The sequence below is a fragment of the Trematosphaeria pertusa genome, assembly GCF_010094035.1.
Source record: "Trematosphaeria pertusa strain CBS 122368 unplaced genomic scaffold BU26scaffold_12, whole genome shotgun sequence".
NCBI lineage: Eukaryota > Fungi > Ascomycota > Dothideomycetes > Pleosporales > Trematosphaeriaceae > Trematosphaeria > Trematosphaeria pertusa.
The window spans coordinates 931,438-954,278 of NW_022987223.1; the positions used below are offsets into that span (position 1 = coordinate 931,438).

Consider the following 22,841-nt stretch of genomic DNA (forward strand, 5'->3'; position numbering starts at 1 on the left):
CCCTACTGGCACGCAGTCCGATCTCCTAACAACGAGAAACCCACCCGCTCACACGCTCGACCGGCAGCTACTCTACCGAAGCAAACATGCCAGCTCGCGCTTTCCCTATGCGATCCCTATGCGAACATCCCTACCAAAGGTAACACCAACACGATGTTATATCTGTGCGTGCATCCGCCAGCCCACTGAGTCGAGATGGCAGCTTCTTTCGCGCGGAAGCGGACCGACCCGATCGATCTCACACCCGTTCATGCCGCAGGACAGGGACCCCACGAGATACGCGTCGTAAGGCCGGCAGTGCGCCTCTAACGGGGTGAGTGAGCGGCACCTCTGAGACAGCGGATGCCTTGAAGCGTCAAAGCGCGACGAGTGCGGAATACAGAGTCCCTTGACGTAGCTGAGGGCGGTCGTTCGTCACTGGGAGGGGAAAGGCCCTGAGTCGCAAGAGACCAAGAGGCATCGCTGGGAACCGTGGGCAGATAAACGCGAGGAAGGCGCGATGGCGGCTAAGTGATGTTCTGGCTAGCTCTTCCTCCGATACGAAGTAGCACATTGATCGTGCGATCGCCGTCTTCAGAGGTTGAGTAACGAGAGGAATGGTAGGCTTGTCCTGCGCGAGACGGGTTCTCCAAGGGAATCGAGGGGACGACGAGACACTTACACGAGAGAAACAGCGCACGACTACTGACTGTAACAGCAACCATCTACTCCTATCGTCAGGCTTCACTCCCACTCTCCCGCACCATCACCTGTCGAAGCAAAACTAGAGGTCTGCGGAACTAGCATAGCGAGCGTGCGAATGGCAACCGAAGAGATAAGGGGCACAGAAACGGAGCACCATCCCTCGGCCAGAACGGTATGCGTCCTCTTCTGCTCGTCTTCGCGGCTGACGACGAAGATTCTCTCCAGTCGAATGTGCACTCCCTCCCTCCACTGACTGACTGACCGGACGGCAGCAAGGCATGGTACCGCTACAGTGAAAGGTTAGGAAAGCAAAGCAGTTGAACGTGCAGCATTGCAGCGCAAAAGAACAGCTCAGAGCCAAGGAGGTGAGTATTTCTTTCTTTCGAAACACTATAACGATGCAACTCCCCTTTCGCGTCCCTCAATAAGCGCAGATATACTAACTTCTCACACGAAGATCATCTACGGAAGAACGAGCGACGTCACACTACCACTGCACTGCACGTCTCCTACCCATGCCCCTTCCCGTAGCCCAAGCTCAAGCCCACCGACTGCGGAAAAGCGAAAATGCCGCCTACACTCCAGCCCAGCCCAGCCTGCCCCGCTCAACACTCCCCTCACGTCGGCCGCTGTCCGCACGTACACAGCAGATCCCCACAAACACACTTCAAGCCGCCGCAGCAAGCGTCCGCATGGTTCGGCTCGCCCGGCTCTGCGCATGCGGCGTCAATATTTATTACCAGCCACATACAACTATAGAAGTGAAGGAGTGGAGGACTGTGTTGGTTTGTAGGAGGGAGGGAGAAGGAAGGGGTGGCTTACCACCTTGCCCGATGCACCACGCTTCGAAAGCTGAAGGTTCGTCGGAGGGGAGTGCTGTGCCCATGGCGACGCTGGCGCTGACGCCGGCGAGGATGGCAGTGAGGGTGGAGAGAGCGAAACGCATCTTGATGGATGGATGTCTTGAATATCTTCGCTCAGAGGGAGTGTTGGATATAGATAAGGAGTTGTAAAATTACACACTCTAGACATTAAACCCTCCCCTCATCCTTATAAACAAACGACTCGGGAAGTTCGTTCACTAGTTGGGCTACACTGCGTCAAGGAAATCCGAAGCCCTTTGCTTTCTTACAGCCATTTTTTCTGCGATAATCGCTCATTCATATGATGTATACTCGTGCTGTGCAGATAGATAGCTGCCTGAAGTACACTACTCGTCCATGGAGAGGGAAGTTGGGTGGATGGATGGCCTAAAATGTGCTTGCTTGCTGTACCTACTTGCGCGAGGAACGCTTGATCTCCGTTCATCAGATTCCCGCCCGATCACAGCGCGCCTGAGCGTCGCCATGATCTTAATACAGTACAAGCAAATGCCGAATCTCGACCTGTTTTGTAGGATTAGTCGTACGATATCCAAGCTTCTTCACGCGGAATTTCTCATCGTTCACCATCACTCGGAAGTAAGCTATTTCAAAAGCCTTCCAGACGGTACATGATCCTTGAAAGAATGGGATGAGATGACCATAGATACAATTGAGTGGTGAACCGATACGAAGCACAAGAATAAATTAAGAAATAAACACTACGAGAGTGACACATCCAAGGTCCATCTCCCTACCTATGAGTCCGCTAGACCAGCCAGCAGCGAAGCCCGCCCTCAAAAGGATGCTTGATACCCAAACAACCACTCCGGAATCCAAGCTTCCCAGTTCCCAGTACCTCAGTCCTCAGTTCCCAGCTCCCATTACTTTCCTCACGTATAAATACTCTCCGTATACGCATTGACCTGCAGCCCCTTCTCCGCCATCTCCGCATTCTCCAAAAACTTCAAGGGCATCCAAACCAAATGCCCCCTAATGCGATCCAACTGCTCCCTCACCTCCTTGACCGGCCTATCATTGTCATACAAATGTCCCTGCTTGTGATCCTTATCCGTCTTCGGATGCGGGGTAAAGCTATCGTAGTCATCGAACGTCAATATCTCGTCATCAGGATCAGCGTGGAACAAGTCGCGGAAGACGTGCGTGTTGGTGGACGCGCGATTACACCACTCGTCCCAGAGCTTATCGGCGAGCGGGTCTGTAACGAAGTCCTTTTCCGGGCCGGGGAGTGTGTCGTTGGGGGAGTCGTCGCCGGGGGGTTGCGCGTTGGGGTCGTCGGTTCCGTCGAGGGTTTGGGGTGGGATGAGGCCAAGGTGCTCGCGCCAGAGTATGCTGCGGAGATCGTGGGCGAGGCGGGAGGCGCGGTAGGGCTTGCCATCCATAGTGATGTCGATCTTGTCCGTGTCTTCCATGACGATGGAGAGCTCGGAGTCGTGAAAGCCCAGCTGCGAGCGGTCGTTGATGTTGGAGGAACCGCAGATGGCATATTTGTCATCGACAATGCAAACTTTTGCGTGTACGTAGAGTTCTTCTTGGAAGAAGTTTTCCTTCTCTTCTTCGGGGTCGCCCTCCCAGGACTCGGTGCTGGGTTTCTTTTCCGTGAGCATAGCGTCGTCCGCGATGGAGTCCGGATCGATAATACCCCCTTGGTCGCCCAGTCCCACGTCCTGCTCATCCGCGCGGAACTTGTGCCTCATCTGCGCTGCGCGGTCTCGCGCGGCTTGGCCATCGTCCGCTGGAGCTTCAAGTTCCTCTTCTTCAGCTTGCTGAAGCTCCTTGTACTTCATGCCCGATTGCTTCTCCTGCTCCTTAAGCTTCGTCGTGACGTTCAGGCGGTCGTACGAGCGGAGATTGAAGCAGAAGATGTGGTTTCGCGGATTAACACCTTTCGCTTCGATCTGCCCAAAAATGCTGTCCTTTCCTCGGCATATGCTCTTATACTGATAGTCCATGATAGCCCTGGTACCAGTTGCTGCGTCCTCTCGAAGATCGCCTGCGAATCCAGGAATAGCAGGAATGATGATGATGACCCTAAACTTGCGGCCTTCTTTGCCTGCTCGGACCACAGCATCTACGATAGCCTTTCCGATCTGGTTGTGGATGGGACTCTGATTCTCGCCAGTGGCAGTGATGAAGAACTGATTCTCGATGTAGACGTAGTGCTCAGCATTCCGGATCAAGTCACAGTATGCGGTTTGGATGCTGTGTTCAGCGGGAAGAATACCGCTACTCCAGTCCGCGCTACTGCGCACTATTTGAGCATGAACCGTTCCGCGGTTGTCGAGATTCTTCGTACTCAGTGGGCTGAGCGGATGATGTACGTAGTCGCCAACCGGGAACTTAGGTCTCTGGACGCCGATAAGATCCTCGTCGTCACCTTCTCGCCCCTCTAGGGTAATCCAATCGTACCGGCTATCGCGCTTGTACTTGTCCCGCTTGCAGAAGTTCCAGCGAAGAACGAAGTGTTCCGCGATGTCGTACACGCACGGCCCAATGACGCCCATTGCTACGTCGTGCCACGGCATGCGGCCGTACTCTGCTTTGCTGAGCTGATTTGACTTCCAGTCATCCACACTCTGGAAGTCCATGATGCGGTTGTTGTTAAAATCTTGGCCTGGGAAGATCTCGTTCTGCACACCAGAAGGATGAACATCAGCTAGCGGATGCTGCTTTTCGTCCCAGCGCCCATAGCAAAGGTCCAGACCGCCAATGAAGGCCATCGCATAGTCAATAATGATGAACTTCTCGTGGTGCGCCCAATAGAACGTCATGTCTGAGGCATTCTCCAAGACGTTGTGGTCGGGATGCCTCACCACTCTGATGTTCCCGTGGCCTGGTTTTCCTTCGGGGCAGAGACTCATGATCGCTTTCTTGGTGTGCTGGCTGTTGCAAGTAAGAGCTGCTGAGACCTATGCGAACATCAGCAACGAACCAGATCTAAAGTCCTTTAGAGGTTGGCTTACCTCTTTGTACACAATAATGTAGATCTTGACTCCAGCCTCGGCTTTCCTCTTGATGAGCATGTCCAATCGCCAAGGCTGATTATAGAACGGCGGCCGGCGCAAATACTGTCCCATAAGCTTCTCCTTCTCCAACGGCAGCACAAGGATCTTACGAGTTCGGGAGAAAGCCACCAGTCCTCAATATAAATGGTCTCCTTCGCCCTTTCCAACGCCTCCGAGACAGCCTAAGCTCCTGTTAGCACCCTTCATGTCCCCCAACACCGCCCCTCCCTCGCACTTACCCAAAAGTAATCCCTCCCATCAACATACCACTTGATCAGATTCCCATCCCTCCCCGGCGCAAAAGAGTTAAACCGATGATTCTCGCACACACGACTCCGCTTCTCATCCGTCTTCTGCTCATGCTCCTCGTCGTGTCGATGATTCGCGTTGAACAGATTGGCGAACTTGCCGACCTTGTGCTTCATGTGAGTGGCTTCGATCTTGGCATCGTGGAGGTGGGTATGCTTCAATTTCTCGCGCAGGTGCCCGAATGGATGCTTCATCTTGTCCTTGAGGCTGTGGTGGCTCTCGCCGGCGCCATCTGCTTGCGCGCCGTCCGCCATTGTTTGTTCGGAAGAAGCTCAGGCGTCAATGGAAGGTGAGTGGCAGGGCTGAATGCGGGGCAATCTGCGCACGCGGTATAGCCACAAAGCGAAAAGCAATTGGAGAAGAGCAGCCACTCCCCACGGCTTTGTAGTTGGCGCGGTCGCAGTTCGGATCGTAAACCTGTATTCACGACGCGCGATACTTGGTGGGCAGAGATGGTGTGACTTGAGGAAGGGCCGGATGATGTAATGCCAAGCACCCCGCTACACGTTTTGGGTGAGGGAATGGCACGCGACATTCAACGGTCCCTCTTAGGGCTGATATTCATCTATACTATCGTTGAATAGTATAAGGCAAGCGGATCGCAGATATCGGGGCCCCCTTGCTTTTGCAAGCATAATGGACGAGGTTGCGCCAGCATGCGCGCTGGGCTGGACTGGCCCTCCAGTTCCCTCTCTTCACATGTCAATCCCCAACCCCCAAGAGCCCCCAAGAGCCCCAAAGAGCCCCAAAGAGCCGCCCGTTCCCGGATCCTTGCCCTGCCGAACATTGCATGCATAAGGGGTTCAGCTTCGAGCAATTGGCCAACGTACACAGACAAGCTTCCCCAAGCTTTTCGCGCGATCCGGCGGGGCGGATGAATGGCACGTCATGGTGCATATCCAATCCGCCGCCAAAGAAACCGATCTCTATCAGACATCTTTTTCTACTATTGCTCAAAGATCTCCGAACGCAAAGAACATTCCAGTTAACGCCCACCGTGTGCCTAGTCTTTACGTGCCACATCCTGAAAATACCCAGAACAGCCGTGATCGCATGCAATCGTAACGTCGTTAGTCCGTGACATTCCCTGGGTATCCTTCCAGTCAAACCAAAACACCACAAGTCCCAAACAAACAAGCCGCGCCATGGTCTGCCTCATTACCCTAAGGGAGCCCACCAAATGAAAATTCTAAGCGAATAAGCCAGCCCACGAGATACCCCGCTTTGAAAGAGGTGCCACCAGACGACGGCGCCGGTACACGCCGATCCCGTACTCAAACCCGTACCCTTCAACAACCTAGATATTCCATCTCTTGCTAATAGTCTTCAATAGAAGAAAATAGGAGCCAGATCCATCATACTACGACCGGCCATCCGGAAGAGAAGTCGAGGTAGTTGAAGCCGAAGAAGAACTGGTCCGCAGCGTACCCCACGCTCGGTTTCACTGTCTCATTAGCGCCCTGGCACCACCACTCAAGGGAAAAGAGGTTCCAGACTTACCATAGTGATAATACATAACCGGCTTCCCCTCATCAACCATAACACCCTGTCCACCAGGGGCATACACATCCCCGTGGCTCCCAAGCACCAGCGTCCCTCCACTCTCCAAGCAATCCTTCCCGTCCTTGTCCTTAAAGGGTCCAGTAACCTGATCAGCGCGGCACACCATAACGCGATACTCGCGGCCCGGCGCCGGCAGATTCGGCGGCGCAGCGCAGCAGTTCCCCGCAGAGAAAAAGACGTAGTACTTGGTCTGCCACTTGAACATGATCGCACCTTCCACGACATCCATGCCCACGGTCGTGTTGCGGACAATGTTCGTCAACGAGGCGCCACCACCGCTGGAGTAACTGATAAGATCAGTGGTTTCGAGGGGAGTTTGGTAGATTCCGTTCCAGTAGGAGCCGAAGGTGAGAAATAACGGCCCATTGTCCGAATCCTGGAAGATGGCAGGGTCGATAAGGTTGTAGTTTTGGGAGTGCGGGAGACCGAAGCTGCCGTGGTCGATCCAGGTGCCTGGGTCCAGTTTGGAGGAGGTGGCGACGCCGATTTGGCTAGCTTGTGAGCCCATTGTACTGACGCTATAGTATGCGTAGAACATGTCGCCTATCTTGGCGATGTTTGGTGCCTGTGTTCGATTGGTTAGCAAAAGAGGTCTCATGTGTGCAATGACGCTTCAGTTGAATGAAAACAAGTCGAGCGGGTCGAATTTATTCCTCGGAAGTGCGTGAAAGGCTTACCCAAATGTCCTGCCCGTGCGGGTCGACGATGATCTTGGTCCCATTATCGAGTAGTGCACCTTTGTATTCCCAAGGGCCAGTGAGGGAGGGCGCAGTAGCAATGGCAATGTTTCCCGATGTCGAAAAACGATAGTACGTATTGCTGTCCTTGTAGATGTTGGGATCGTGAATCCATGAGCAGTTCCCCGTGCACGGTTCCGGATCCGGAAAGTCTCGCTTTCGAAGGACCGGAGACGCTGTGATAGCGGATATGCCACACAAGACTCCGACTAGGATACTACGTATCATTCCGAGTGGAGTACTAGATGAGGTTGGGTAAGATGTGTAAGGGATGTGAGTGCTTCTGAGGTATGCCACATCGAGAACACGGGGGACGAGGGATGTTTATACTTAGAAGCCCCATCGCCATGACAAGGCTTGCCAGTCTCACGAGAACCGTTGCCAATGGCGCCATGTAAGCCCTGAGGGTAAGAGGCTCATACTAGAGGCTCGTTTGTGCATACTCATGCGGGATGGCTGCGGGACGTGGCGCCGCAATTCCGCGATGGTACGAATGGGGTCATGGACCAGGGGCGTATTCCTGATTGGGGCTTAGTAAAACTAGGCGTATAGTCGTTAGGCCTTTGGGTTAAGAGGCTATACGTACACTGAAGTGGGCATGGTGTTCACCATTGAAGAGAGAGTATTCGATTACCACATCAAAATTCAGGCCGCTCATTGGCGGCGCAGCGGGCGCAGCGGGCGCAGCGGGCACTACGGGCGCAACAGGCGTGGCGGTGTGACCTGAGCCTCAGCCCATGTAGCATTTTCGAAGTGTTTCTTCTCGGCTCCCCAAAAGCTTTCTAAGGTGGAATCTGGCTGCATTGGTCAGAATCCATATGGGCTGGCTCAACCACCCGAGTCTTAACAACCGTTACATCCATGCTCCTTGCTTCAGCGCGAAAACTGATCCGTTTGTAGACGCTTCCGTTCGTGCGCAAAGGTTGGCGACTAGATTACTTGTGTTCCCGACAAATGTTTTTCGATGGGGCCCGTAGTCGAGCTTGGCTGTCCAATGTCCGCCACGTGCACCGCATTCGTTGGTGTAAATGGGATGATATGAACATAGGTAATTGGATGCTTTCGGATGCGGGGAATAGTTTTGCTGCTTAGTCGAGTTATGTATGATGCTTGTCGGCTAATTGGATTGCAAAGAGTGTCAGCTGTACTTCTGAAACGAACATTTATCTGGCGTGGGTCAGCGAGCACTGTGCAGAAAAATCATCCCGAAGTATGCCAATAGAAAATAAGCCATGGCTAAGGATGCATAGCTTTGGTTGGGCGCGACGTGGCGGTATCCCCAGCATCATCCTGGTGCTACAGGACCGCCAAGGCCACCGTAAGCATATATCCTTGAGAACTGGGTGCAACGTTATCAGATATCCTGAGTCCGATGTGGCCGCTGCTGCAGCAATGTCAGCATCTCATTGAGGCTTGGAATGAGCAAACATGGCGTGCCAAAAGTTCAAGGTTAATTAGCTGTATTTCCGGGATCATTCCCTCTTTGCATTTGTGCGGTTGAAGTGGAGAAAGCGCGGTGAAGAGAACGCCCACGAATATCTCCGCCGCCCACAATTGCCCCTGGATGCTCAGCTGAACGTTCGTCTCTAGCACCTTAGCCATCCACGTCAGTGCTATTACTCCACTTCTCGAACTCCTTCACGTTTTGGGAATACGTGTCTAGCTTCTGGTTGATGGTGGAGTACGCATCAGTTCCGACGATGCAACGTAGCGGTGGATTATCCATGACTGCAAGATCATAGAAGACCTTGGCAGCCTTCACTGGATCGCCAGCTTGAGTCATATGCCTCTGGCTAGCATTCTCTTTCGCGTTGATGTGACTGTATGCTGCGTTTGGCTTCTCTCCGAAGTCCATGGAACGGCCAGACCAGTCGGTACGGAAACCACCTGGTTCAATGCATGTGAACTTGATGCCCCATTCGGGCTTCACCTCTTTCGAGATTGCCTCGGTAAACCCTTCGACAGCCCATTTCGACGCGCAGTAGATTGAGAAGGAAGGCACGCCTGTCGATGTGTTAGCCCTGGTAGATCCGGATCTGACCATGTTTTCCTTCCATTTTCGGATAGTACTGACCAACTTGACCGCCGATAGAAGTAACTTGCTGGATGACACCTCCAGTCTTCAAGTCCCGCATGATCTCCATTGCCTTGCGGGTAACGTTGATTAGGCCAAAGAAGTTGATCTCCATCTGCGTACGGATTTGTTTGTCGGAGAGCGTCTCGAAGGGGCCCGAGAGGCCATATCCGGCATTGTTGACCACGACGTCCACTCGCTTGAACTTCTTGATGGCTTCGTCGAACGCTTTATCGACGGACTCTTGCTTGGTCACGTCGAGATCCACAAAGAGGCTGTTGGTCGAATCGGCGCCGTCGAAGGATAGCTTTGAAGAGTTGCGAGCTGTCGCGACAACGTGGTCACCGTTCTTGAGAACAACCTTGACCAGCTCTGCGCCGAAGCCGGTTGAGGTGCCTGTGATGAGGAAGATGCGTGGGGCCATTTCGATACGAGCTTGTCAAAATACGTTTGAGGGAGGAGGTAGAAGTGGGCTTGACTTTCGTCGTCACAACGAGCCTTATATATGCATCTCTTTGTGGCTTTAAGGGGGTCTAAATCCGATCGAAGTCCTTGACGACGCATTACGTCAACGATAACCGAATGAGTAGCAATAAATGTGGTCCTGGAACATGACATCGGCATCTTGGGTTGAGAGGAAGAGCAATGGAAGGGAAGGTATCCGGCGCCGGTGTCATCCAGTTGCATAGCCCTGCAGGCGGCTAGTCCCAGAAGGGAGTTTTGATTGAAACGCGAAACGCGTCTCAGAACGGAATAGCGCAAGACGCGAAACCACTTTACGCGCCTTCCTCGCCAACCCCCAATTTCACCCCTCTCGCAGCGCAGCCTGGCATTGCGACAACACTTCTCTTCTAGATACCCGCACACTTTCGATACCACCTTTCCTCCTCCATTTGCGTACGTTTCGCGCCGCAGACGGCATAGACTGCGCTTCTGTCGCGCAGCAATCTCTTCACAATGACCGAGGTGATTAAGGACGAGGATTTGCGCCGGCGCATAAGGCTCGCCGAGGAGTTTTTGGATCCACGTATGTAGAACTCTTATACGCATTGTCTTCCAGGATGCTGACAGCTGAGCAGAGGATGTCGCCGCACGAAGGTACTTGGGATGCGATAGCCCCTAAACACCCATACTAACGCCCTCAGCTACCGACCAGATATTCTGGTGATGCTGAATCGCGGCCAGAGGAGGCTCACAGTACGCATCATGATAGAAGCAAAAGAGACATATACTGATTGCTTGCAGGTCAGCTTAGACGAGATCCGAGCACACAACCGCGAGCTGGCAGACGGCATCCTCAACCAGCCCTTCGACTTCGTAGAAGCCTTCGACCGCGCCCTTAAGAACGTCGTCAAGACCCTTCCAGACAGACCAAAGTACGAGACCTCTGACGATGTGGTATATTACTGCGCCTACATCGGCAGCTTCGGCGAGTTCTCGTGCAATCCGCGAACCCTGAGCTCGAACCAGCTGAACCATATGGTCTCGCTGGAAGGCATTGTGACCAAGACGTCGCTTGTGCGGCCGAAGGTGGTCAAGAGCGTGCACTATAGCGAGAATAAGCAGAAGTTTCACTTCAGAGAGTACAGGGATCAGACAATGACCATGGGCGCCGCGAGCACGAGCGTCTACCCGACTGAAGACGAAGAGGGCAATCCGGTGTGTAGACTTGAATGGATGGAAGGAGGATGTATTGCTAATCGGGGTGCAGCTCATCACCGAATATGGCTACTGCATCTACAGAGACCACCAGAGCATTTCTATTCAGGAAATGCCAGAGCGAGCGCCTGCCGGGCAGCTGCCGCGCTCCATAGACGTGCTGGTGGACGACGACCTCGTTGACCGTGTCAAGCCTGGCGACAGGATCCAGCTGGTGGGTATCTACCGTTCGCTCGGTAACCGCAATGCTTCGTCCGGCAGCTCGACCTTCCGCACTGTGGTCCTGGCGAACAACATCATCCTGCTCTCCTCAAAGTCGGGCGGTGGCATTGCACAGGCGACCATCACTGACACGGATATCCGTAACATCAACAAGATCGCCAAGAACAAGCGAGTATTCGACCTGCTGTCCCAGTCCCTGGCTCCCTCAATCTACGGCCATGACTACATCAAAAAGGCCATTCTTCTCATGCTCCTTGGCGGTGTAGAAAAGAACCTCGAAAACGGCACCCATCTCCGAGGAGACATCAACATCCTCATGGTCGGCGACCCCTCAACCGCAAAATCCCAACTACTCCGCTTCGTCCTCAACACCGCGCCCCTCGCCATCGCCACAACGGGCCGTGGATCCTCCGGTGTCGGTCTCACAGCAGCCGTTACATCGGACAAGGAGACAGGCGAACGACGTCTAGAAGCTGGTGCTATGGTTCTCGGTGACCGCGGCGTCGTCTGTATCGATGAGTTTGACAAGATGTCCGACGTTGACCGCGTTGCCATCCACGAAGTCATGGAGCAGCAAACCGTCACCATCGCCAAAGCAGGCATCCACACCTCGCTCAACGCCCGTTGCAGCGTCATTGCAGCCGCAAATCCCATCTTCGGTCAGTACGACATCCACAAGGACCCACATCGCAACATCGCGCTTCCAGATTCACTTCTCTCGCGTTTCGATCTGCTCTTCGTCGTTACAGACGACATCGAAGACGCCCGCGATCGCCAGGTCTCAGAGCACGTCCTCCGCATGCATCGGTACCGACAACCGGGAACTGAAGAGGGCGCACCCGTCCGCGAAGAAGGCGCACAGCTCCTTGGCGTGGGTCTCGACACCGATACTGACGCCAATCGCCCGACGGAAGTCTACGAGAAATTCAACCCTATGCTGCACTCGGGCGTCACTATAACCGTTGGCCGCGGCTCTTCGCGCCGCACGGAAGTCCTCTCTATCCCCTTTATCAAGAAATACATACAGTATGCCAAGCGCGAGAAACCGGTCCTTACGCAGGGCGCTGCCCGCCACATCACTGAAGCGTATTCCGCGCTGCGAAATGATGAACTGGACGCTGGAACCCGCCGCACCTCACCTATCACTGCGCGTACGCTGGAAACGCTTATCCGTCTTTCCACCGCGCATGCGAAAGCGCGTCTGTCTAAGCGTGTAGAGCAGAAGGATGCAGAGGTCGCGGAGCAGATCCTCCGTTTCGCCCTATTCAAGGAGGTCGTGGAGGCTGAGCGCCGTAAGCGGCGTCGCATCACCCGCGATCCGGATGCAATGTCCACGGATGAGGATTCCTCGGATGACGATGAGGACGGCGATGAGAGGCAGACGACGCCGCCGCGGAGGGCGGGCGGTCCGAGCACACGCAGCCAACGTACACCTCGGATCTCTGCAGTCGACGAAGAGGACGAGGAGGAAGAAGATGAGAACGAGGATCTCTACCGCGTGACGCCAAAGACGCAACGCACCACCCAGTCCCGTACCACCACTACCACACAACCCTCCCGCAAAACGGGCGCGACATCCTCACAGCTCAGCGCCGCATCTTCCCTCCCCGCCTCCCAACTCCCCGCCACACAATCCCAAGACTCGCAGGGCATCAACCCCGCGCGTCTCCAGGTCTTCCAAACAGCCGTCGGTCAGCTGATCGACGGCCCGTTGTTCGCAAATGACGCCGCGGACGTAGAGCCGCTGGTGGCCGCTGTGAATGCGCGTCTGGGAAGCGGAGCGGGTCGCGAGCCGTTCGGCGAAGAGGAGGCGGAGAAGGCGCTCGAGGCGCTGAGTGATAGGAATAAAATTATGTATAGTGGGGGGATCGTGTATAAGATTTAGAGGGAGAGAGCGCGTGTGTGCCGGAAGCTAGTATTATGGGTGACGATGGGTTATGATTGCGATGAGCGGAGTACATGGAATGGTGGTGGGGTCGGGTCGGGTCGGAAGACAATGAGGTGCATGGTTTGGCGTTCAGGATAGGATAGGCTGGCTTGTTTGCTTATGTGTGGAAATATAATATGGAAGGAAACCTTCTAGTCTTACTCCCTTCTCATCCGCGCGCCTGTGCTCGTTTGCTCCAACTCACCGAACTCCAGAGAGAGAGCGAACGAACGGTAATGATTTTGCCACAAAACAAATCGTAAAACCAGATACTCTATGCCCGTCTATCTACTAAAATAGACAGACATGTGCGCGACCATGCTACATATGTATGGCCTTGTACATCTCCGTCCGGGGGGTATTACCAAATGCTGAAACATCGAACGCCCGTATGCACTGCTCCCCACATAAGCCGTACATCGCCGTCCCCTTGATGCCGGGGGTATTATCGAATGCTGAAATACTGAACGCCCATATGCATTGCCCACCATATAATAAATCCTTCATGTACATTCAGGACCAGATGCGGAAAGGAGCTTAAAGCCACGCATCCTCATCATCCGCAACGTCCAAATCCACATCCACTCCATTCGTCTGCTCCTCTTCCACCTTTACTACTACATCTGCTCCCTTCCTCACCTCCTGCTCGTCTGCGGTAGAAGATTCGTCATCATTATCTCGTCGCGACGCAAACGACTCGTCTTCGGTCGAGTTCACCACTACGGAGACGTTGTTGGGGACCCAGGATAGTTCGAGCTTTCCGACGTCAGGGATGTGGGAAGCTTCGTCAAGGAACTGTGTAGAAAGGTTAGCTGGTGATAATGCTGGCCAGAGAATGAAGTACGTACTATTTCAGCCATGTAGCGCTCCTGGAAGCCGACGATCAGCGTATTGGGTTGCTCCATATGCTGTTGGATGATTTCGCAGCCGTAGGCGTTCTGGAAAGTGTTAGCATTCTCTCCTCGGCGGTATAGCGAACCCTGAAGGGCTTCACGCGCCTTTGCAGAGTACTATATGGCATGCTAAAGGTCGAAACGTACCTGAAGATGTTGCCTCACAGCTTCGTCCTCCTTCGATCCAGGCTCGATTCCCGCGATGGCAAGGCGCTTCGGCCGGTTGTCGAGCCTTATGACGCTGCTACGTCCCCTATTAGGTGCTCCTGCATATCCACGTCCACGATAAGCTCCTCGTCCGCGCTGCGAAGAAACCCCGAAACCCCTCGCTCGGTAACTTCCTCGAAAGCTACCTGCCCGGAGCGTCGTCGGCATATCTGACTCGTGGTCGGCAAATAAACCTTCGGCTTCCGCCTGCAGGTTTGATAAATCAACCATTAGCCACGGATCATCAAGAGACATCTCTCTGCCCCTCCTCTTCATTACCTGTTCTCCTATTGCCCTATACTTCTCCGCGAACTTGAGCTTGAAATCCCGTATCTGCCCCTCTTTCACCCGCAACTGCTTGTCGACCTCTTCAGCTTTGGCTGCTACTTCCTCGACCTTCCTCTGTCGCTCCTCGAAAGCTTTCTGGGCTTCCGCTTGCCGCTTTTCGAACTCTTCGAAGTCGATCATCTCATCGTCTTCCTTGTAGATCTCAGGGATGTCTTGACCCAGTGCGGCGCCCCAACCTCGCATAGTTCCATGAACACCATTACTCTGCCTCGCAGTCTTAGGTTTGTACCAATACACTTTAACAAACCTATTATCGGAAACAACCTTAGGACTGTCGTAGGCGCGTTGTGCGGTAGCGTGGTCCTCGAACTTAACGATGGCAAGGCGGTTGTAGCCTTGCATTTCTATATCAACTATCTTCCCGAACTGGGAGAAGAAGTTCCGGACGCTATCTTCGGAGCAATGCTCTACCGGAATCTTCTCAACAGCAATGATGCAATTCGTACGGTCGTGAGACAGCCCGGTGTGGGAGAAGGCTGCACGGGGAGGACCCGCGCTGGAGGTTCCTTTCCCTCTCGCATCGTTACGGTCTTTACCTTGGTGATTTCTTCGACGTCCATTGGAGCCCAGGAGGGGTTCCACGGCCAGCGATGCATGGTTCGGATCGTATTCTAGCACTGTAGCAGGATGCATCTCGCCGTGCTCGTAGGGGCACAAGCTCCCCATAAGGCAGAATCCCTTCTTGTCGTAGTCCTTGCACCTTGCTTTGGGAGAAGAAGGCGCAGAACCAGGATGTGGCAAAACTCCGGGAAACATGCCTAGAAGGGCAGCCATCGCAGATATGAAAGACATCGGGTTGTTAGGGTCGATTGGAGGAAGCCCAATAGGAAGTGTGGGAAAGGAAGCGAGGGGGGAAATCGAGGGTGGCGGCAGTACTCGAGATCCGGTTGCTGAGGTCCTCACACCCCGCCCTCCAAATCCGCGTCGACCGTCCGTTCCTCCTCCTCTGGCTAGTTGCTTGGATGGCCTGTCATCGCTAGCATTGAGTGTGATATACGTATCCTGAAGACCCTCGCCTGTCTGGCGCGTTTCCCGATCGTGGAGCTTCCGTTTCCGCGACTGGTTGCCCTTTCCATTAGGAATTTTGGTCGCTCGTGCTATCGAGGCTGCCAATCGGTGTGAAGGTGAAGGCCCGGTCGGCCGATCTGGTAGAGAGTTCTTTCGTAGCGAGGAGGCGGGCGCCGACCGACCGTTCTTCATTCGCATGCCCGTGCTGTTGTCCGTTGGCACAATGAACGGCGCCGAGTCGGCTCCTACAATAGAAGCTATCGGTGCAGACTCGAGCTTCACCTTCGGACCATCATCCTCCCAACTCCTTTGCTCAATCGCCCTGACCACATCCGCCACAAAAGCCCCGGCATCTACCCAGAGTCAGCGCATCTCTCCAGCCATCTTCCCTCGCGATATGTACCCACGCTCTTGCAAGAAATCCGTCAGCGCCTCCACGCAATTCTGCTTGACTGCCGTATCGGGACCGTCGGCGGTGATGAGCGCGATCACATAATCCGCGAGAACTTCTGCGTCCGCATCGGAGCTGTTATTCAGTTAGCATCTTGCGCAAGGCCCGCTGAAACCCTTCAGCCTCCACAACACCAGGCAAACGTACATGGTCTCGAGCTTAGGAAGCAAGAACTGCTTGAACGCGCCTCTGTCTTTCTCTTCAAGGAGCATGTTTGCACCTCCGACACCTTCCGCTACTGGAGCCGAGCGTGGGAAGTCCGTTATATGCGCGCAAGGAGAAAGCAGGAAACGTGTTCGAGATCTGTGAGTGAGCGCGATCCAGAAGTGACTGAGACTGGTCTTGGCGCGCTTATTCGCGTCAAGGCCCCCGCATCACATGACCGATGCCCCGCTACCTACCCAGGTAGGTATGCAGGTTCAAGCCTTCCACTTTCAAATTCACGAGGCTGCAGCCTTGCACCGTTATCCTTAGGAACAATTCACCAACATTACATCCGTAAGTGAAATCAATTGTGCGACATAGTATTGATTTGTACTCTGTACTACATCACACGAAAAGCACGCTAGGGAAAGGGTCATTAACCGTGTCTTATGTCCAACCCCAAGAGCCAGCTGCTCGGATCCACGTTTTCGTGCCTGGTTGCTCCATATTGGAACTTTTCGTGCTATACAGCGACCAGCTATCGCGAGCAGGCCCAAGACCGCCGCACCAAGGTCGAGAGTAAAGGAAATCTAACGATTTTGGATACCTTTCCTCTATAGCTTGTCATAGTACTGTTAAGGAGTTAGCATGCGAAACCTCGGCAGCTAGGATTGGCGGAACTTACGTTGCTAAAATCCGGCACCTCAACCTTGATACCCTTCCGCTTTCGCATCGTGGAGACGATTTTACCCGGCAGTGTCGATGAGTCAAGCGGTGAGCCACCCTGAAGGATCTGCCAGTGGTCGAACACCATCTGAGGGAAGGCCTGGCCGGCAGTGTTGGAACGAAGATCAGCAGTGAAACCGAAGGACTCGTTGACGGGAAGGTAGGCCTTGACGTTGAAGAGCGGGGTTCCGACACGCTGGTTCTCCTCGAAGACATGGCCTCTCCTCCGGGTAAGCACACCGTAGATACCACCCATAGCCTGCTCGGGCACCTGGATTTCGACGAGGTAGACAGGCTCCTGCAGGCTCGGCTCTGCAAGCAGAGTAGCGGCGTAGAACACACGACGAGCAGTAGGAATGATCTGACCGCCACCACGGTGGATAGCATCGGCGTGGAGGGTAACATCCATGATATTGAAGCGGACCGATCGCATCGGCTCCTCAGCAACCGGGCCTTCCTTGGTAGCCCACTGGAAACCAGAGACGACAGAGTCCTTGATTTCGTTCAGGTACTGGACGGCCTTGGTCTGGTCGACGAGCAGATTGGCGCCAGTAGTGTCGGGACCGAAGCACCAAATCTTACGGGCATCGGTGACGTCCCAGCCGTGCTCATCGGCAAGCAGACGGGCACGAGACTTGAAATCGTCCCTAGGGCCGATCTTGCCCTGCTCGATAGCCACGGAAACCTCCTCATCCAAAGGCTGCGCAGTGACGTACAGACGGTTGTGCTTGTTGGGCGACTTGGACAGCGCAGTCATGCGCGAGGGGGCGCCAACCGTCTCACGGTACTGGACGACAGGATCGGAGAATCGGAGTGCCACACCAGCGTGGTCCTCTTCCAAGTCCTTCAAGCAAATCTCGAGGTGCAACTCACCAGCACCGGCGACGATGTGCTCTCCCGACTCGTTGATGGAGCACAGGACGCATGGATCAGACTTGGAGAGACGCTTAAGACCTTCGACCAGCTTGGGCAGATCCTGGGCGTTCTTGACCTCAACGGAACGCTGCACGACGGGGGACACGGAGAACTTCATGACTTTCAAGTTGTGCGCATTCTCGTTCGTGGTAAGTGTACCAGACTTGAGCAAGAACTGGTCGATACCGACGAGACCAAGAATGTTACCAGCCGGCACATCCTCAATGGGCTCGACGGAACGACCCATCATGAGAACGGTACGCTGAACGGCCTTGACGAACAAGTCTTCCTTCTTTCCGGGGATGTAGTTGGGGCCTTGAATGCGGACCTTAAGACCGGAGCGAACGGTACCAGAGAAGACACGACCGAAGGCATAGAATCGACCCTTGTCGGAGGTCGGCACCATCTTGGAGACGTACAACATGAGCGGGCCCTTGGGATCGCAGTCACGGATACCAATGGCGTTCTCATCGTCGTGGGGACCCTCGTAGAGAGTCTCCATACGGTACTTCTGGGCGGTGATGGGAGACGGCAGGTGGAGAATCATCATCTCCAGAAGGGCGTCGGCAGCTGGAAGGAACTTGCGCATGACAACCTTGAGGAGCTGCTTGCCCTCGAGGTCCTTCTCCGAGCTGGTAAGCTTGATCTCAAGCTTCTCGAGCAGAGTCGGGATCTCCTCAGTCTTGAAGTTCATCACTGCGCCGAAGATGCGGAAGATGGGATCAAGGATGAACTGGTTAAAGGCACGCTCAAGCGGCTTGCCCTCGTGATTGCCGGTCTTGGTCCACTTCTTGGTGTTGGGGTTGAAGTAGTTGTCGCCCTAGAAATTGTAAGCTTATGCACATTGAGATGAAGTGAGTCGGGTACTTACCCAGAGACGCTCCATCATCTTGTTCTTGTCGACACCGAACTTCTTTGCGTATCGGGCAGCAAACTGGCGGACAGTGAAGGCCCAGCCGTGTAGACCAGAGCCGAAGGCAATGGTACCCTGGTAGGGGTAGACCTGGACATCACCGAGGGCCTTGTCGAAGTAGGTGGCAATGACGACGTTGACGGATTCAATGACACGCGAGAAGTTCTGGTACAGGTCCTCCTTTGTAACCTGCAGCTCGAGCAGCGCACGATCGACCTTGTTGATGATGACGACGGGTTTGATACGCTCACCAAGAGCCTGTCGCAGCACAGTCTCGGTCTGGACGCAGACACCTTCTACGGTGTCGACGACGACGAGCGCACCATCGGTGACACGGAGGGCGGCCGTGACCTCGGACGAGAAGTCAACGTGTCCGGGCGAGTCGATGAGGTTGATCAAGAAGTCGTTCTTCTCGACCTTGACGGGGATGTCCTTGAGGTCCTCCGGGTCGGACAGGGTGGCATACAGGGAGATGGCGGTGGACTTGATCGTCACACCACGCTCCTGCTCGTCCGGTCGCGTATCCGTAAACCGCGCTTCTCCAGCTTTCGCCGCAGAGATGATACCGGCTCGCTGCACGAGGGAGTCGGTGAGGGTGGACTTGCCGTGGTCGACTGCGCGCACAATGGGTTAGCCTGTTGTTTATGCAGTGCGGGGCTGTCGAGGAGCGCTTACCGTGGGCAATGACGGACATGTTGCGGATGTTGGCCGCGCTGTCCATCAAGGCACGTATCTACCGATGCCGTCAGTTCCTGTCATCTCTCCATCCTAATACCAGATATGTATATTGTGGGGTGTTGTGTGTGCGGTACGTACCTCTTCGACCGTGAAGCTGGCGAACTGTTAGCATTGTGTTCAATCAAGCGTAAAACACGCCGTCTAGGACGGATTTGCCCTCGCATTCGCGATAGGGGAGAGAGGCGGCGACTTACTTGACCATTTTGGCGGTGTTGTTTGCTGTTCTCTACTTGAAAATTCGGTGGTAGGTTGCGTTCGAATACCCCGCACGGAGGGGTCGGCAGGCTTAAAAGGTTGCAGAGGTTGCAGTTGGTGCTCTGGCTGTGCAGACCAAAGGCAAGCAGGCGGGGAGCGCTCTATATAAGCCCGAGGCGCTGGCGTGCGAGACTCTTGGAAGTGAAAGGGAAGTGGGAGGAGAGGACGAGTTTTGCATGGTGGGGCAGGCACTCGCTTACGGTTAGTCCGCCTGGTGGCGTTAGCTCATTCATCACCATCAGCAGCTGGGCGAGGAGTCATACTCGACCGTGAATGTTTGCAAATCAAGCGCGTTCAGCCCTTCTTTTCTAGCTACTCAACGGAACATTTCACGTATGACTCCTCGCACCCTTTGAGAGCCCTCTGGTGACTCTGCCCTCGACCACGGCGCAGCGGCCCAAAGCGTTTAATTGGGCAGCGGAAGAGCAGGGAACGTCACCAGATCATGATGGCAGCACTTTCGTCGGCTTCACACTCTCCATGTATGACAAGAGGGTACAATTGTTCCGGATGGGTCATAGATACCTATGGTTACCTAGGTATCTGGCTTGAGAAGGCAAGCCCGTGTCAAATCCTCTACGTCGCCTCAGAAGTCGCCAAAACTGCTGCTGAAATATCAATCGCGAGCTACTGCGAGGCGCAATATTTGAGAAGCGCAGGGAGGAAGAGCTGTCTGAAGAACAGGCTTGATGACAAATGGGAGAGATTAGGTCCAGCTTATAAGTTCGGAGATAAGTCGCAAACTACGGCAGCGCAGGCAGTAAGAGGCAAAGGTGATCATGACAGGCAGAAAAGGTTCAACGAAGTCTGGTAGGATTCAGCACCTCTTACGTTTACCAAGGCAATATCACGAGAGGGAATCAAGGACTTTGAAGACGTCTCTCGTATTCATATGAGAGCATGGCATCGTAGACTATCATACAGCACTGTATGAGACGAAATACTGAAACATGGAAATTCGCCCTAGTGCCCGCCCGACCACGATAATGGTATCTTGGAATAGACCACCATAGAAAAGAAAAGTACCCTGACGCCGTGTTTTTAGCTCCAATATGCAAAGAGATTTTAGTCACTACCCTGGGGGCAGTATTTGCGCGAAAACAGAGTCATGCTGTGTGCGGTCTGAGAAAAGCCAGCTTGTGCCCATGAATGGTGAAGGCATCGCTTTCTTGTAGGGAGGAGGATGGAGATCATTGAGATAATGAGATTCGATGAAGAGACAGCATGCGAGACGGTGCGAAGTGGCACCATCTACTCGTCCTCCTTGATCTCAATCTTCGGCTTCTTAGGGCTGTCCCCGCGCTCAGAGTCTTCGGCCTTGCGCTTGGACTTTGCCTTTTCGACCTCGGTGCGTGTATCCTTGACAACAGGAACACCATACGCGTTGGTTTCGAGCGGCTTGCGGTCCTCCTGTTGGTTGCCCCGCTTGTCTCCCTTGAAATCCCTAGACTTCTGGAACCTGTCGCGACGGCCGTTCCAGTCCTTGCTCTCCTCTGATGAACGCGAACCGTCACGGTCTCGACGCCTAGGAGGAGACCGCGAGCGAGATCGGTCGCGTCCACGACGGTCTCGGTGGTCCCGACGGTCCCGATTGTCGCGATAGTTGCTGCGATCTGACCGGTCGTTGTAGCGGCCACCACGGCCGCGTCCACCGCGCCCACCCCGATCACGTCCTCGACCTCGGCCGCCACGGTAACCACCCCGAGCGGTTTGGTATTCCTCGTTGCGCAGCCAGGCCGGAGTGATACCCTTCTCTTTGCATTTCATCTCGCTATACTCTTTCTTGGACATGACCGTGAGCTCGTTGCCGTTATACTTTGGCTTCGGGTCCAAGGCAAGGAACTGCTGCTGCGACTCTTCGCTCTCGAACTCGACAAAGATGCTGCCTTTCCAGCTCTTATCGTCAGCGCGGCGTTTGCGGACCATGACGGAGCCGTAGGGTTTGAAAAACTGTTCTAGCGCAATCTGACCAGCTTGCTCTTCTTCACCAAATCCCTTCACGTAGATGCTGGCGTCGAGGTTGTTGACTGAAGACTTGAACAAGCGCTCGTAGAGCTCTTCGGCGTCGGGTGGGTACTTGTCGTCTTTTTCCCTCTTCGGGACCGCAATGGGCTCCTTGCGCTTCACGGCCTCATTGCCGGTGCCGCTAAAGTCGCCGTCATCTACGACGACAAGGTCCTCGCTATCCCGTAGCGCCTCCACGATAGCGGAGTAAGGCTTGAAGCGGCGCATGCGCTTGAACTGGCATATGTGCTTGATCGGAACAGGGCGATTCTTGGGGCCGTCAAGCTCGAGGAATAGATGTCTATCGGTGCAGAGGTTCTGGCTGGAGAAGTAGAATTCAACCTTCGGCAGTTAGATCAATTAAAATGGTGGATGATGAGAGTAGCATACCTGGGCACGGATTTCGGTGGGGTCATCGGTCTCTGGGAGATCCGCAAACTCATCGTGCCTGTAGAAATTGGTGAGTGAGAACATGCGGCGCAACTTCAAAGCTTTGCGCACCTCGGTCGCCAGTTCTTCTGGAACTTCCCGTCGCCATTGCGCTTGTCGCCGAACTTGTTGTTGCGCTCATCCTTAAAGCGGGAGTTTGTCTCCTTGTCGTCTTCAGCAGTGCCGTTTGTAGCCTTCTCTTCGCTCTTGACGTCGGATGACTCCTCGGTTTTGACGGCCTCAGCGGCGCCGTTGGCTGCCTCTTTCTCCTTAGCCTTCACATCCTCGGTGAATTCAACATTCGCGGCCTCGTCGGCGGCCTCGGGCTTTGCGTCGGGCTTTGCGTCAGGCTTCTCGTCAACTGGCTCCTCACTCTTGACAGCCTCAGTGGTGCCGTTGGCTGCCTCATTCTGCTCAGCCTTCACATCCTCGGTGAATTCAACATTCGCGGCCTCGTCGGCGGCCTCGGGCTTTGCGTCGGGCTTTGCGTCAGGCTTCACCTCCACTGACTCCTCCGTCTTAACGGCTTCGGCGGGGTTGCTCGGCACCTCGTCGATGACGGGTTTGGCGTCGTCGGACATTGTGCTGTAAGGTACAGCGAAAGTTGGCAATTAGCTTAGGTCTTCCTGCTTGTTGAAGGAGAATTTGTAAATCAAGTGTAGAAATTGAGGGCTGAAGAAAAAAGTGCTGGGGAGAAGTTTGGAGGAGCTCTAGCGGGGAGCTTGTTAGCGGCGGCCCGATTTTTGATT

At 54.4% G+C, this 22,841-nt stretch overlaps 8 protein-coding genes across 8 annotated transcripts; 2 read left to right on the forward strand and 6 right to left on the reverse strand.

Annotated features, from left to right (window-relative positions):
* Window positions 1-908: 908 nt before the first annotated feature.
* BU26DRAFT_522035 (uncharacterized protein) lies at window positions 909-1,800 on the forward strand. Its single transcript, XM_033829688.1, has 2 exons — window positions 909-1,049; window positions 1,142-1,800. Exon 2 carries the CDS (start codon window positions 1,200-1,202, stop codon window positions 1,695-1,697), a length of 498 nt encoding a protein of 165 aa, XP_033680630.1. The 5' UTR covers window positions 909-1,049; window positions 1,142-1,199; the 3' UTR covers window positions 1,698-1,800.
* A 360-nt stretch (window positions 1,801-2,160) lies between these two features.
* BU26DRAFT_542351 (phospholipase-like protein PldA) lies at window positions 2,161-5,214 on the reverse strand. Its single transcript, XM_033831639.1, has 4 exons — window positions 4,810-5,214; window positions 4,681-4,752; window positions 4,529-4,633; window positions 2,161-4,474 (listed from the first exon to the last, which is right to left on the reverse strand). Exons 1-4 carry the CDS (start codon window positions 5,131-5,133, stop codon window positions 2,438-2,440), a joined length of 2,538 nt encoding a protein of 845 aa, XP_033680631.1. The 5' UTR covers window positions 5,134-5,214; the 3' UTR covers window positions 2,161-2,437.
* Window positions 5,215-5,805: 591 nt separating this feature from the next.
* BU26DRAFT_489866 (glycoside hydrolase family 43 protein) lies at window positions 5,806-7,505 on the reverse strand. The gene is made up of 3 exons (XM_033826036.1): window positions 7,120-7,505; window positions 6,380-7,007; window positions 5,806-6,323 (listed from the first exon to the last, which is right to left on the reverse strand). The coding sequence occupies exons 1-3, from the start codon at window positions 7,405-7,407 to the stop codon at window positions 6,235-6,237; spliced, it is 1,005 nt and encodes a 334-aa protein (XP_033680632.1). The 5' UTR covers window positions 7,408-7,505; the 3' UTR covers window positions 5,806-6,234.
* A 1,123-nt stretch (window positions 7,506-8,628) lies between these two features.
* Window positions 8,629-9,869, reverse strand: BU26DRAFT_542354 (NAD(P)-binding protein). Its single transcript, XM_033831640.1, has 2 exons — window positions 9,254-9,869; window positions 8,629-9,183 (listed from the first exon to the last, which is right to left on the reverse strand). Exons 1-2 carry the CDS (start codon window positions 9,675-9,677, stop codon window positions 8,774-8,776), a joined length of 834 nt encoding a protein of 277 aa, XP_033680633.1. The 5' UTR covers window positions 9,678-9,869; the 3' UTR covers window positions 8,629-8,773.
* Window positions 9,870-10,071: 202 nt separating this feature from the next.
* BU26DRAFT_489872 (DNA replication licensing factor MCM3) lies at window positions 10,072-13,202 on the forward strand. The gene is made up of 5 exons (XM_033826037.1): window positions 10,072-10,280; window positions 10,333-10,351; window positions 10,399-10,450; window positions 10,499-10,912; window positions 10,965-13,202. The coding sequence occupies exons 1-5, from the start codon at window positions 10,211-10,213 to the stop codon at window positions 13,017-13,019; spliced, it is 2,610 nt and encodes an 869-aa protein (XP_033680634.1). The 5' UTR covers window positions 10,072-10,210; the 3' UTR covers window positions 13,020-13,202.
* Window positions 13,203-13,222: 20 nt separating this feature from the next.
* BU26DRAFT_553474 (uncharacterized protein) lies at window positions 13,223-16,282 on the reverse strand. The gene is made up of 5 exons (XM_033832209.1): window positions 16,116-16,282; window positions 15,925-16,043; window positions 14,102-15,870; window positions 13,910-13,999; window positions 13,223-13,856 (listed from the first exon to the last, which is right to left on the reverse strand). The coding sequence occupies exons 1-5, from the start codon at window positions 16,178-16,180 to the stop codon at window positions 13,599-13,601; spliced, it is 2,301 nt and encodes a 766-aa protein (XP_033680635.1). The 5' UTR covers window positions 16,181-16,282; the 3' UTR covers window positions 13,223-13,598.
* Window positions 16,283-16,527: 245 nt separating this feature from the next.
* On the reverse strand, window positions 16,528-19,780 carry BU26DRAFT_489877 (P-loop containing nucleoside triphosphate hydrolase protein). The gene is made up of 6 exons (XM_033826038.1): window positions 19,599-19,780; window positions 19,483-19,498; window positions 19,342-19,399; window positions 18,625-19,280; window positions 16,798-18,573; window positions 16,528-16,744 (listed from the first exon to the last, which is right to left on the reverse strand). Exons 1-6 carry the CDS (start codon window positions 19,604-19,606, stop codon window positions 16,727-16,729), a joined length of 2,532 nt encoding a protein of 843 aa, XP_033680636.1. The 5' UTR covers window positions 19,607-19,780; the 3' UTR covers window positions 16,528-16,726.
* A 754-nt stretch (window positions 19,781-20,534) lies between these two features.
* On the reverse strand, window positions 20,535-22,795 carry BU26DRAFT_522041 (uncharacterized protein). The gene is made up of 3 exons (XM_033829689.1): window positions 22,165-22,795; window positions 22,054-22,111; window positions 20,535-22,005 (listed from the first exon to the last, which is right to left on the reverse strand). Exons 1-3 carry the CDS (start codon window positions 22,671-22,673, stop codon window positions 20,911-20,913), a joined length of 1,662 nt encoding a protein of 553 aa, XP_033680637.1. The 5' UTR covers window positions 22,674-22,795; the 3' UTR covers window positions 20,535-20,910.
* Between the last annotated feature and the right edge of the window lie 46 nt (window positions 22,796-22,841).